Source organism: Urtica dioica, chromosome 8 (assembly GCF_054948205.1).
Source record: "Urtica dioica subsp. dioica isolate 48M chromosome 8, U.dioica_male_clone48M_v1_H2, whole genome shotgun sequence".
Lineage (NCBI taxonomy): Eukaryota > Viridiplantae > Streptophyta > Magnoliopsida > Rosales > Urticaceae > Urtica > Urtica dioica.
The window spans coordinates 39710658-39723294 of NC_142763.1; the positions used below are offsets into that span (position 1 = coordinate 39710658).

Sequence of the window (12637 nt, forward strand, 5' to 3'; positions counted from 1 at the left end):
AACTGAGTTATCAATTCATTGTCTCTTTATTTACTGTTTTAATTATCGTATCATCTGGTAAATTGTCTATGTTGTCAATGGTGCCCACAAGAAGAGTTGTAGTCTTTATTTTGTACATTTGATGTAATAAAGTCTCATGAATACTCTTGTTTGTAATTGCTTATTCATTAATAAAAAGTTGAAACGTTCATTCATTCCTCCTTGTCTGATTAAAGCTTTATGATAAAACATTAGTCTTTAGTCCATAAACAAACTTAACAACTTACGAAGAGACAAATGTAGATTTGCATGAACAAACTCTTCGTAGTTTGCTTAAAACGATATATTCGCAATCTAAGGGTCAAAGGACTATTGACCTCAGTACGATTGTTAGGAGAATCTATGATGTCTGGTTATGGGGCATTGAGAGTTGGAGACTCTATAGTTCTTCTAGGTATCTTCCGAAGGTACTGAATTGACCAGTGCACTTCTATAGACAAAATAAGAACAAACCATTTAACCTCTTATGTCTCGAAGTCACTACGTATGAATTGCATCGTGCTTACCTTAATCTTGAAATGAGACATGCCATTTCACAACTTACCTATTCTCATTTGAGAAAGTCAGAGTTCGGACTCACTATGTGATTCCGAACAAGGCCTATTGGTGAAATACTAAGTTGTGAGAATGTCATGAGTAACTTTGTGAAGTTCTCATAGATATGGAATTCATGTACAAGATTGCTGAAATGCAATGTATATCACCTCATGCTTTGTTCCTTGGAGTGTGAATAAATGAACTGGCCAGTGTCCAAATTGAGTCTTGACTCTTTTGGATGAAACAATGTGACTTGTTAGCTCATCGTCAATACATTGTTTCTAACTTATTCACAAGCGACAAAGGAGTTGAGGAAATAACAGCTAGAATGGTAAAATGGTAATTTTGTAAATCCTGACTAGCTGATGATATGGCCGCCCAACATAAAGAGAGAAAGGGAGATTATTTTGTGCATAAATGTATTTAGATACTTGCCAAAAGAAAAAGAGGAAACAAATTTCCCTTACATGAAAAGAGGAATTTCGGCAAACCTAGAGAAGGAACAAAATAGGAAACAAATCCAAGGGCTTCTAGAAGCCTTGTTGGCCGTGTGAATCAAAGGGGAAACGGGCAATATTTTCTCATGAATATGTGATATTCTATAGAAGAGAAAACTACCTTATTCTATAAATAGGAGCCACATTCTTCACATTTCATTACACATAAGTTAGAGATTGAGAGACTCTCTCTCTCTAGACCTTGTGGCCGAACTCCCCTCTCTCTCTCTAGTTATTTTTCGTTTTTTTTTTTGCACCTAGGTCCTCATTTGACCTAGTGGTTTTAGCTCTTTGACTCTTAGACTTGTTCTAGAGTCATCGTGTTTAAAAGTGCCCACACACTAATTTCTTTTTCTCTCGAGTGATTTAGTGATAGAAACTTTCGTGGTTGCTCGAGTTGCCGAGGAAGGAAGAGAGACGTGCTGTGAAGGGGGAGACGAACGTTGCAACTTTCCAAAAGCTTCTCAACGTTCAAGCTTCTAAAAGGTTAGTAATCTTTTATGCTCATATTAGTTTCTATTTACATGTGCTTGCTCTTTGTCTAGGTTAGTAAAATCGTTTTACTAGTTAAAAAAAAAATTTAATTCCGCGCTTACCGAAGCGTTAAACTTTTTCTTAAACCCTAGATCAATTCCAACAATCTAGTGTTACTTAACTAGGTAAAACATCTCGAAGAGACATCATGAAAATAGTGAATACACTTTTTCAATCGAATATGTTGACATAAACTTTATTAAGCTATGAATGTGCTAGTCATATATATCAATAAGTTATGAATTTGTAGACATTATTCATGGAGCTTACTATTACATTTTTCTCGAGTATATTTGTGATTGATTTAAAAAAAAAAAATCTTTATTTTGACTATTATTCAAGTTTAAACTTTATTATTATAGGGTTAATGGTGACAACAATTTCTAATGTTTATCTAAAGTAATATTTATATACTTAATATTTTTTGCGCTAACAATAATACCTAATATTACGTTTATTTGTACCGTAAGTACTTCCTCTATTAACTTGGATGGAAAACCACGTGTCAGCAACATACTTAATGAAATATCAATGTGTTTCATAAAATTAGTTCAACATTCATTATATCATTTTATAATATAAAAAAAATATATTTAAAATATTTTTATACCTAATGTTTACACAAAATTTACTATATTTTTCTTCAAATTAATTAAAAATTTAATTATATCGATTTATAATTAAAAAAAACATTAGATAATTTTTTTTACAAATAATTGGCTGCTTAAGCCACGGAATGTGTAGCAATTTATTTTTGGCCAACGTTTTGTTCATAATCCGTAAATAGCCTAGTTTCTTACGTGGCTGCACATTTATGAAGGATTTTTTTTACAGATTTGCCCTTGTATACTCGGATTAGTAACTTCTTATTTTAGGCAGTTTTTTTTGTTTAAAATTTGAAAATGAATTCGGCAAGTATTTGAATTTTTGGACGTGTGGATATAGAGAAATTCCAGCGTTGACTTAACTAATTTGTTTCATTTAGGCAGTTTTTTTTTTTTTTTTTTTTAATTTGGAATCAAACCGATTAGGAAAATAGTTAACCTGGTTTTTTGAATTTTGGACGTGTGGATTTGGAAAATATTCTTCATTTATTGATATTATTTTGTTTTCCATATATTCATAATTTTAGAACGTCCAAAAATTTCCAGAATTCATTCCAGTTTATTTACACGAATATACTGTAAATATGCTTTGTATTTACAATGAATATACTGTAAATATGTTTTGTATTTACAATGAATATACTGTAAATATGCTTCTTATTTACACGAATATACTGTAAATATGTTTTCTATGAGCAACAACCAAAAAAAAATTGTTCTTCGCGGTGTCGCAGGTCGGGACCTTGGACGCAGATCGCGGAGAAGAGGAGGAAGTGACGCTTTGACGGTGGTGGTGACGTGGTGGTGGTCGTGATTATTAGTGGTTGCGGTGGCCTGAAGGAGGTGCTGCCTCTCGCAGAGCTTGGGGGAGAACCATTTCACACGCACGCACGGCCAGAACCATTTATGGCTGAAATCAACTCTCCGGTGCTCTCTGCGTCGTTTCCCGGTGTCTCATCTCGGTCCTCCGGCATCCTCGGCGGCTCGTGGCTGTCCTCGTTTTCTCGGCTGGAACACGTGCAGGTGGTGCTCGGTCTCGGCCATTGATGGCGCGCAGGAATGAAAAAAGAAGATAGGAGAAGGAGATGAAAGAGACGATTTTGTGGTGCATGATGTTTAAATTCGTTTGTTAATGCATTTATGGAGTTTTAAATGCTCCCTTGATTTATGCAAGGTAGTTATGGTCGAATTTTTTTTTTCCATTTAAATTATTACGCTGAAAATAATGGGCGGGAATAACAAAAGGCAATCCCGTCCAAATTTGGCTGTTAATAAATGACACTGGCTATTTACAGCATATTAACGAAAGGTGAGCTAAAAAAATTGCTTATTTTCGGGAGGCCATTTAACTTAACTACCCTTTTTTTTAACACTGAGTAATTATATTATTCTAAAATATAAAATAATTATTAAAAAATTACAGTAAAAAAATATTAAATATCATTAAAAAAAAATTGACTATCCATACAAAGGAATACAAAACATTAAATAATTATTTCGGTTTTTAATACAAAACATTAAAATATTATTTTTTCTTAACACTACTAAAAAGTAATTATATTCTTCTATAATATAAAAATAATTATTAAAAAAATTACAGTAATAAAACATTAAATATCATAAATTTGTTTGAGCTATCCATACAAAGGAAAGGTCTTCCTTCGCTCTCCTTTATTTCAAAACGGAAGCTTCGGCGTTTTCTCCACCATTTTAGATATAACATTTTTTACAATATTTTTTTTACAATAATATAACATTAAATATCATTTTTTTTAATTAAAGTCATGAGAGATATTTTTTTCTTTTAAATATTTTTGCATTATAAAATAATGTAGTAAATGTTTATTTTGTTTTTAAAAAATTAATAACTTTGTATTTTAATGAGAAGAACGATTTTTTTAAAATTTTTTGTATTATAAAATGATACATTTAATGTTTAACTAATTTTTTAAAAAAAATATATTAATTTTTCATTAAATCTGAGGTTGACACGGTTTTTTCTATCAAAGTTAATGTAAGAAATATCTACAGCGCAACTAAAACGTAGCATTAAATATTATTACCGACGCTAAAAAGAATATATAAATAACGTTATGTATTTTGGGGGGCTGTTAACCCATTATTATAGAAACACTTGTCAACTTTTAAAACTCATGGGGGCTAAATTGAGACTTCGCCAACTTTTGTGAGCATATATACAAATTCTAAAGAATTTATTGTAGACTTGTAGTGCAATGTACTCGTCCACGGGACCGCGCGTGATATTTTCCTTTTGTTCCATCTGAAATTAATTCTTCAAGTTGTTGGATATATATTTCTCACACACATTTATTTGACAAAATGTGACATCTTTCCTGTTTGCAACTTGATTTTTGTCCGGTCACTAGCATTTATTTCACTAGAATCTCCTTGTAAGAAAATCAAGTCCCAAGTCTAAAGAAATAATATTCTTTTAAATTTTCCTATTTTCTTCTTTTCATTAATATATTAAATAACCAAGACCAAAATTGTTAAAACATTACATTTTTATTTTGTTTTCCGTTTCGATTTTTTAAATATCACAAATAGTTCTAATGTTAAGAGTGAAATGAGATTTTCATAAAAAATATCAAGTCAAAATGAAGGAAAAAGTCAACAAAATTATTTTATATTACATAATTTTCATAAACCTAAGATACAAAAACAACATTCTAAAACTAAAAGTTCAATCACATTTTTACTTAAACCCAAAATATATATACTTTCTCTCTCATCGCTCTATTCTTTCCATCGATTAGGGTTTTCTTAAAAAAAAAAAAAAAATTAAAAAAAAAAACAGCGCTGCTGCCTGCCTCCATTCATCTCCTATGAAGCTGGTGTGGCAGAGGTTCCGAACGGTTTCTACCCTTCTTTCAATTTCTAGGGGGAGTGGAATACAATGGATCTATTATCATTTTTAATAGTTTTCGTGTGGTTAAAGGTTTGGTGGTGGTGGTGGCAACATGCGCCGGTCACGGAGGATGGAGGTCGGCACTCGACGGTGTTACGGAGAGACTTTTTGCCGTCACGGGTTTCCATTAGTGGTGGTGTCGCGAAGGCTAGCCGTCGGTGGGTTTCCATTGGCGACACTCCTTTTTATGGGAGTGTTGTGAGTAGGTTTCCATTGGCGAGTTGACAATTGCGTTGGTGAGACGTGCTCGTCCCAGAGAGGTAGTGTTGAGGTCTTCGTCATGGTGATGGGGGTCGTGGTGGGATGTGTTGTGTCGTCCTCTTCATTGCCGGCAGTCTCGGATCTATGGGTTTGGGACTTGTTGGTGTACCGCATATGCGATTCTTTCGAGGCTGCCGAAATCTCGTGGTCGATGTGCCCTCGCATTTGTGGTGAATGTTGTCATGGTCTTCCACACTTTTCACACAAAGTTGTTATAGTAATAACGGTTAGGAATAATATTGCCCACTTGAAGATAATGAATAAATGATTACTAAATTCGATAATAAGATTACTTTATTAGCATTATATGATCAGTGGGTTGAGTTCTAAACAATTAGAATCAATAACAACTATCTTCCATAGCCTCCGTATTAAACTGAGTCACGTGCTGGGCACCTGAGTTCGGACGGTGAGCTAAAACGAGGTCGATGACTGATATACGCCTGGAAAGCTATATCTAAAGTCATATATGTGGAACACATAGGTTGATACGAACCTCGGCCGACTAAGCTCCGAGACCCGATACCCCAATAGCACAGCGACGGATCGTCTACAATTTAGGAACGATGGTGGATCGAATGACGCCACGGACGGATGTGAATGGCCGTCTGATGAGTCGGGCTCGAACTCCTACACACACCGCTTTGTAAGAGACTCGAATAGTTCTAAACGAACCAAAGAGAGAATGAAATCCTCACAGGAAGTGTTTAACTCGAAATTCAAATTGTGTCTTTTTCCATTCAGCCTAAAGGCTTAATTTATAGAGTTTACATAGGTCAAATTCGTAGCTCCATGGGCCCCATAACCTAATCAGCCCATTTAGCCTTATTTAAGCAATAATAAACATAAAAACAAAGGACCAGCCCAATACAAACCATACGGGCTTTTAAATAACATGTCTTGGCCCAAATATCATAAACTGAAAATAGAAAAATAGTAATAGTCCGACTAATTCAATTCAGCCCAAATAACGTTCTTCATTGGTGTTTCTTGGCTTCCTTGAATTCTCTCCTTTGCGAGCTCGTCCCCTTCCTCATCTTGGAGCTTGATGATCAGATTGTTAAGCTCCTCCTTGAATCTCCTCGCTCGAGCTCTCGTCACGGGTCCTTCCGGCACTTGGTATTTTGCTTGCGGCTCCTTTTGGGGCATGTCCTCATCATTCCCCTCGTCTTGAAAAGGATTTGCCCTCAAATCATGATCTGCATCAAAAGGAGACAAGTCAGTCACATTGAATGTAGCACTAACATTATACTCACCTGGAAGATCCAATTTGTAGGCATTATTGTTGATCCTGCGAATAACTTGAAAAGGTCCATCGCCACGTGGCTGTAGTTTGGACTTGCGTTGCTCTGGAAAACGCTCCTTGCGCATATGTAACCAGACCCAATCACCAGGTTCGAAAATCACTCTCTTGCGGCCCTTGTTGGCTTGCTGCGCATACTGCTCCGTCCTGCGCTCAATGTTGAGTCGTGCCCTCTCGTGAAGCTGCTTAACAAGCTTTGCTTTCTGTTCACCATCTAAATTCACATGCTCAGACATAGGAATATGAGATAAATCCAATGGCGTTAGTGGGTTAAAACCATAGACAATCTCAAAGGGTGAGAATTTAGTAGATGAATGAATAGCACGGTTATAAGCAAACTCAACATGTGGTAAACAATCTTCCCAAGTTTTGATATTCTTCTTAATTATTGCTCTCAACAAGGTCGACAAGGTCCTATTAACTACTTCGGTCTGACCATCAGTTTGGGGGTGACAAGTAGTCGAAAACAACAACCTAGTACCCAACTTAGCCCATAAGGTCTTCCAAAAGTAGCTTAAGAACTTGGTATCCCTATCCGAGACAATCGTCCTAGGCATGCCATGCAACCTAACAATCTCCCGAAAGAACAAATCTGCAACATTAGAAGCATTATCGGTTTTGTGACAAGGGATAAAATGTGCCATCTTTGAGAACCTATCAACCACTACAAAAACAGAATCACGACCTCGCTTAGTCCTAGGCAAGCCTAACACAAAATCCATAGATATATCTACCCAAGGTGAGCTAGGAATAGGCAAAGGTGTATACATACCGTGTGATTGAACTTTCGACTTAGCTTTCCTACAGGTGACACAATTACCACAAATCCTCTCTACATCACGCTTCATGCGAGGCCAATAAAAGTGCTCTTGGATCACTCCTAGAGTTTTAGCTATCCCAAAATGTCCCATCAGGCCCCCACCATGAGCTTCCCTAACTAGCAACTCCCGAAGAGAACAACTAGGCACACAAAGTCTACCCAATCTAAACAAAAATCCATCATGCCTAAAGTAATCTCCCGATGCTATCTTTTCACACTTCGCAAATATCTCACTAAACTCTCGGTCTTCTGGGTACAACTCTTTGATATGTTCAAAACCAAGCAGTTTAGTATCTAAAGTGGCAAGTAAAACGTACCTCCGAGAAAGGACATCGGCTACCACATTCTCCTTACCTTGTTTGTACTTGATGACATATGGAAACGGCTCGATGAACTCCATCCATTGCGCATGCCGTTTGTTGAGCTTTTGTTGTCCCTTTAAGTACTTGAGTGACTCATGGTCGGTGTGGACCACGAACTCTCTTGGCAAAAGATAGTGCTGCCAAGTCTCTAAAGCTCGAATCAATGCGTACATCTCCTTGTCGTAAGTGGGGTAGTTAAGGGTGGCCCCACTCAGTTTTTCGCTGAAATACGTAATCGGCCGTCGGTCTTGCATGAGAACTGCTCCGATTCCCACGCCGGACGCATCACACTCCACCTCGAATGGTTTATCGAAGTTAGGTAATGCGAGACAAGGAGGGTTGACTAATTTCTCTTTGATTGCGGTGAACGCCTCCTCTTGTGCTTGCCCCCATGCGAACGCCACATGTTTCTTCATCACCTCCGTGAGCGGGGCAGCGATCGTGCTAAAATCTCTGACAAAGCGCCTATAGAAGCTCGCTAAGCCATGAAAACTCCGTACTTGAGCTGCATTTGTCGGTGTCGGCCACTCCTGAATAGCCTTCACTTTTTCCTCATCTACCTGCACTCCTTTTGAACTTACAACAAAACCCAAGAAAACAACGTGATCGGTGCAAAAGGTGCACTTGTCAAGGTTAGCAAATAACTGTTCACGTTTGAGTACAATAAAAACCTCACGCAAGTGTAAGACATGATCATCCAAGGTCTTGCTATAAATCAAAATATCATCAAAGTATACCACCACAAATTTACCAATGAATGAACGCAAAACATGATTCATAAGTCGCATAAATGTGCTAGGTGCATTAGTCAAACCAAAAGGCACCACTAACCATTCATACAACCCAAGTTTAGTTTTAAAAGCGATTTTCCATTCATCCCCCTCTTTCATTCTAATCTGGTGGTACCCACTCTTTAAATCAATTTTAGAGAAAACACACGCACCATGTAATTCATCTAGCATATCATCCAATCTAGGAATGGGAAATCGATACCTGACCGTGATGTTGTTGATGGATCGGCAATCCACACACATCCTCTGAGAGCCATCCTTCTTTGGAACCAATAGAACTGGTACGGCGCAAGGGCTCATGCTCTCTCTAATGTACCCCTTTGACAAAAGTTCCTCGACTTGCCGTTGCAACTCCTTCGTTTCCTCAGGGTTGGTTCGGTAGGCCGGTCTGTTTGGAAGCGAGGCCCCGGGTACAAGGTCAATCTGGTGCTCAATCCCCCGAATCGGTGGTAGTCCTGTTGGCATGTCTCGAACAACAACGTCCTTGAACTCCTGCAAAAGAGAAACAATGGCAGTAGGTAGAACCTCGCCATGTTGGTTAGTGAATAAGGCAGCCTCCTTGTACACAAGTAAAATCATCGGCTGTTTGGCAAAGAAGGCTTTCCTCACATCACTCTTTCCCGCAAAGAAGTTGTTTTGTTTTCTCTCACCGATTTTGTTTTTCATGACCCCATCCTTTCTTTCACTCCCCACTTCTCTCTCGGGTTTTCTCTCTGGGACTCTCTCTTTTTTTCTCTCTGTTTTTACCTCATCCCTTGGTTCTTTTCCCTTCTCTAGGGCCCTAAACCTTTCCCTCTCTTGTTGCATCCTCAGTTGATCTTCATGAACTTGCTTTGGAGTCAGGGGGGCGAGGGTGATGGTACGATTCTTGTGCCTGAGGGAGTACTTGTTGGTGTAGCCGTCATGAGTCACCCTCCGATCGAACTGCCACGGCCGCCCCAAAAGTATATGCCCCGCGTCCATCGGTGCCACGTCACAGAGCACCGAGTCCTCATAGCTCCCAATCCGGAAACTGATAAGGACTTGTTTGTAGACACGTACCTCTTCACCATCATTAAACCACTGAAGCTTGTAAGGACGAGGGTGGTTTGTCGTGGGAAGTCCAAGCTTCTTCACTACAGCAACGCTGGCTATGTTCGTACAACTCCCTCCATCGACGATAACGCTGAACACCTTCTCACCAATATGGCATCTGGTGTGAAAGATGTTTTCACGCTGCTCCTCATCATCTCGTACGACCTGTGCGTTCATAGTTCGTCGAGAGACCAACACGAGCTCTGCTGGTGCCTCAATTTCCTCGTCTGACTCTTCTCCGGTACACTCTTGATCTTCCTCTTCATCGTCGGTAACCATCTCTCCGGTCGGAAGAATCGTCATGCTCCTCTTATTCGGGCATTGATTTGCGAAGTGACCAACTCCCTGGCACTTGAAGCACTTGATATCACGATTTCGCTGAAATGACGTCTCCGGTTTCTTTTGAGCACTAGGACCAGGACAAGATGTGGTTGGGGCCGTGGAAGTGCTTGGCTTGGCTACGTCCCCTCGTGGTTTGAAACTGCTCTTCTCGTCTCGGTTGAAGGTCTTCTTCCATGCAGGTTGGTCTGAGAATCGGTTTCCCCGCATGCTACCCCTCGTCTTGAGTTGCTTCTCAATCTTGACGGCCAAGTGAACCAAATCCTCCATCTCGACATAATGCTGCAACTCCACCTTGTCCGCTATGTCAGGGTTCAGCCCGTTGATAAATCTGGCCATGGTAGACTCGCGATCTTCCTCGATGTTTGCTCGGATCATGGCAACCTCCATTTCCCGGTAGTACTCCTCAACACTGCGAGTGCCTTGCCGTAGGCGCTGAAGCTTCTGGTAGAGCTCTCGGTAATAGTGGCGAGGCACGAATCTCTTCCTCATGATGGCCTTCATCTCATCCCAAGTCTCTATCGGCTCCTCTCCATCCCGTTGCCTACTCGTCACCAGCTGATCCCACCAAACAATAGCATAATCAGTGAATTCAGCGGCAGCAAGTATTACCTTCTTGCGTTCGGTGTAGTTGTAGCAATTGAACACAAACTGGGCTTTGGTCTCCCATTCAAAGTAGGCGTCCGGGTCACTTTTCCCTTGGAATGTTGGAATCTTCTGCTTGATGCCACCAATTCCTCCGTCTTCTCTGTCCCTTCCTCCTTGTCTTCTTTCGAACCTTCTCTCGTTTCGTCCTCCTCTCCTATAGTCCTCATCTTCAAAATCATTCTCCATCTCATCTTCTGTCTCCTCCCTTGGCTGTCTTCGTCTTCCTCTGTTGGGAGCTTGTTGGCCTTCCTCCACTCTCTCAACACGTTCTCGTAGTGGCTCCAACTCTTCCCTCATCATCCTTCTCATCTCTCCTATCATTGCTTGCATCATCAGCCTCCGGTCTGGAATTCCCTCATCTGCGTCGCCGTTGTTAGACATGGTTGCTGCAAGATATTGTTAGTAACAAAAGAAAAACCTCACAAAACTCTCCCTCATGTGTTTACACTCAAATAATATCACTCAGCGCTCGTGTTTGATAATGGTGATAGTTATACTCTCTCTGCCTTTTACCACTCACTCAAACTCTCTATAGGCTCGTACCGAACTACTCAGAGACCAGGAAGGTGATGAAAGGAATTCGAAAACGATACACCAAAACGACACAAACGACACGGACAATAAAACGACACCACGGAAAGTTATGACCAGGTCTTATATAAGTCCCAAAAACAATCCCCCCCAAGGTGCGACAATCAGCCCAAAATGACAAATGGCGACAAAATTTTTTTTTCGATAGGATGTAGGATACCTAAAAACGCTCCAAAACACACAAGGAATCTATCAGGAAAATAAAATTTCTTGAGCTCAAAAATACTCTTTTTTTTTTTTCAGATCCTCTTTCTTTCTTTTTTTTCTCTTTTTTTTTTTTTTTTTTGATATCCGGGAGGTAATGCTAATTCGAAATTAAATGTGAAAAGTCGAAATTAATTATGAACACACACAAACAGGAAACGAATAAATGGGTAATTAAATGGCAAATGACTCTGGAAATAAGGAAACTAAATGAAATCCTGAATTAAGTGAAACTGAAATGTCGAAATTGATTGTGAACACACAAAACAGGAAATGCAAGAGAAAGGATTCGGGAAATAAAAGCAAATAAATGACAACCGATTTCAGGAAACTAGGAATCAATGAGATTTCCGAAATTAAATGATAAAATCTGGAAACTGAATAAAATCGATCCCCTAAAATAGGCTGCGAAAATTAGAATGGATTTCCACTGAATAAGAATTGAACTCCACGGATTCTCTTTTCTTGTTTTTTTTTTTTTTTTGACGCTCAAGAACACAGACTTAGCACGAAAAGAATACAACCCTAATATGAAGATAACAAACACAGACTCAACACAACAACTACGTACGCGCGGAATGAAAACAACACAAACGAAGAAAAGAAAACAAAGAAAACGAAACAAAGGATAAGCAGACCTAAAAGTAGAGACTAGCTCTGATACCACTTGATACGAACCTCGGTCGACTAAGCTCCGAGACCCGATACCCCAATAGCACAGCGACGGATCGTCTACAATTTAGGAACGATGGTGGATCGAATGACGCCACGGACGGATGTGAATGTCCGTCTGATGAGTCGGGCTCGAACTCCTACACGCACCGCTTTGTAAGAGACTCGAATAGTTCTAAACGAACCAAAGAGAGAATGAAATCCTCACAGGAAGTGTTTAACTCGAAATTCAAATTGTGTCTTTTTCCATTCAGCCTAAAGGCTTAATTTATAGAGTTTACATAGGTCAAATTCGTAGCTCCATGGGCCCCATAACCTAATCAGCCCATTTAGCCTTATTTAAGCAAAAACATAAAAACAAAGGACCAGCCCAATACAAACCATACGGGCTTTTAAATAACATGTCTTGGCCCAAATATCATAAACTGAAA

General features: G+C 39.2%; 1 protein-coding gene across 1 annotated transcript; it reads right to left on the reverse strand.

Moving 5' to 3' along the window:
• Positions 1-5582: 5582 nt before the first annotated feature.
• Positions 5583-11120, reverse strand: LOC149389772 (uncharacterized). The gene is made up of 7 exons (XM_089622717.1): positions 9591-11120; positions 8922-9170; positions 7843-8474; positions 6940-7710; positions 6659-6810; positions 6531-6601; positions 5583-5597 (listed from the first exon to the last, which is right to left on the reverse strand). The coding sequence occupies exons 1-7, from the start codon at positions 11118-11120 to the stop codon at positions 5583-5585; spliced, it is 3420 nt and encodes a 1139-aa protein (XP_089478843.1).
• Between the last annotated feature and the right edge of the window lie 1517 nt (positions 11121-12637).

Coding starts and splice junctions, on each gene's coding strand:
- LOC149389772 (XM_089622717.1), bottom strand. CDS start 11,120: ATGTCTAACAACGGCGACGCAGATGAGGGAATTCCAGACCGGAGGCTG. Junction 6,811..6,939: donor GATTTATCTCATATTCCTAT/GTCTGAGCATGT, acceptor GGGCCGCAAGAG/AGTGATTTTCGAACCTGGTG. Junction 6,602..6,658: donor CTACAAATTGGATCTTCCAG/GTGAGTATAATG, acceptor CTTTTGATGCAG/ATCATGATTTGAGGGCAAAT.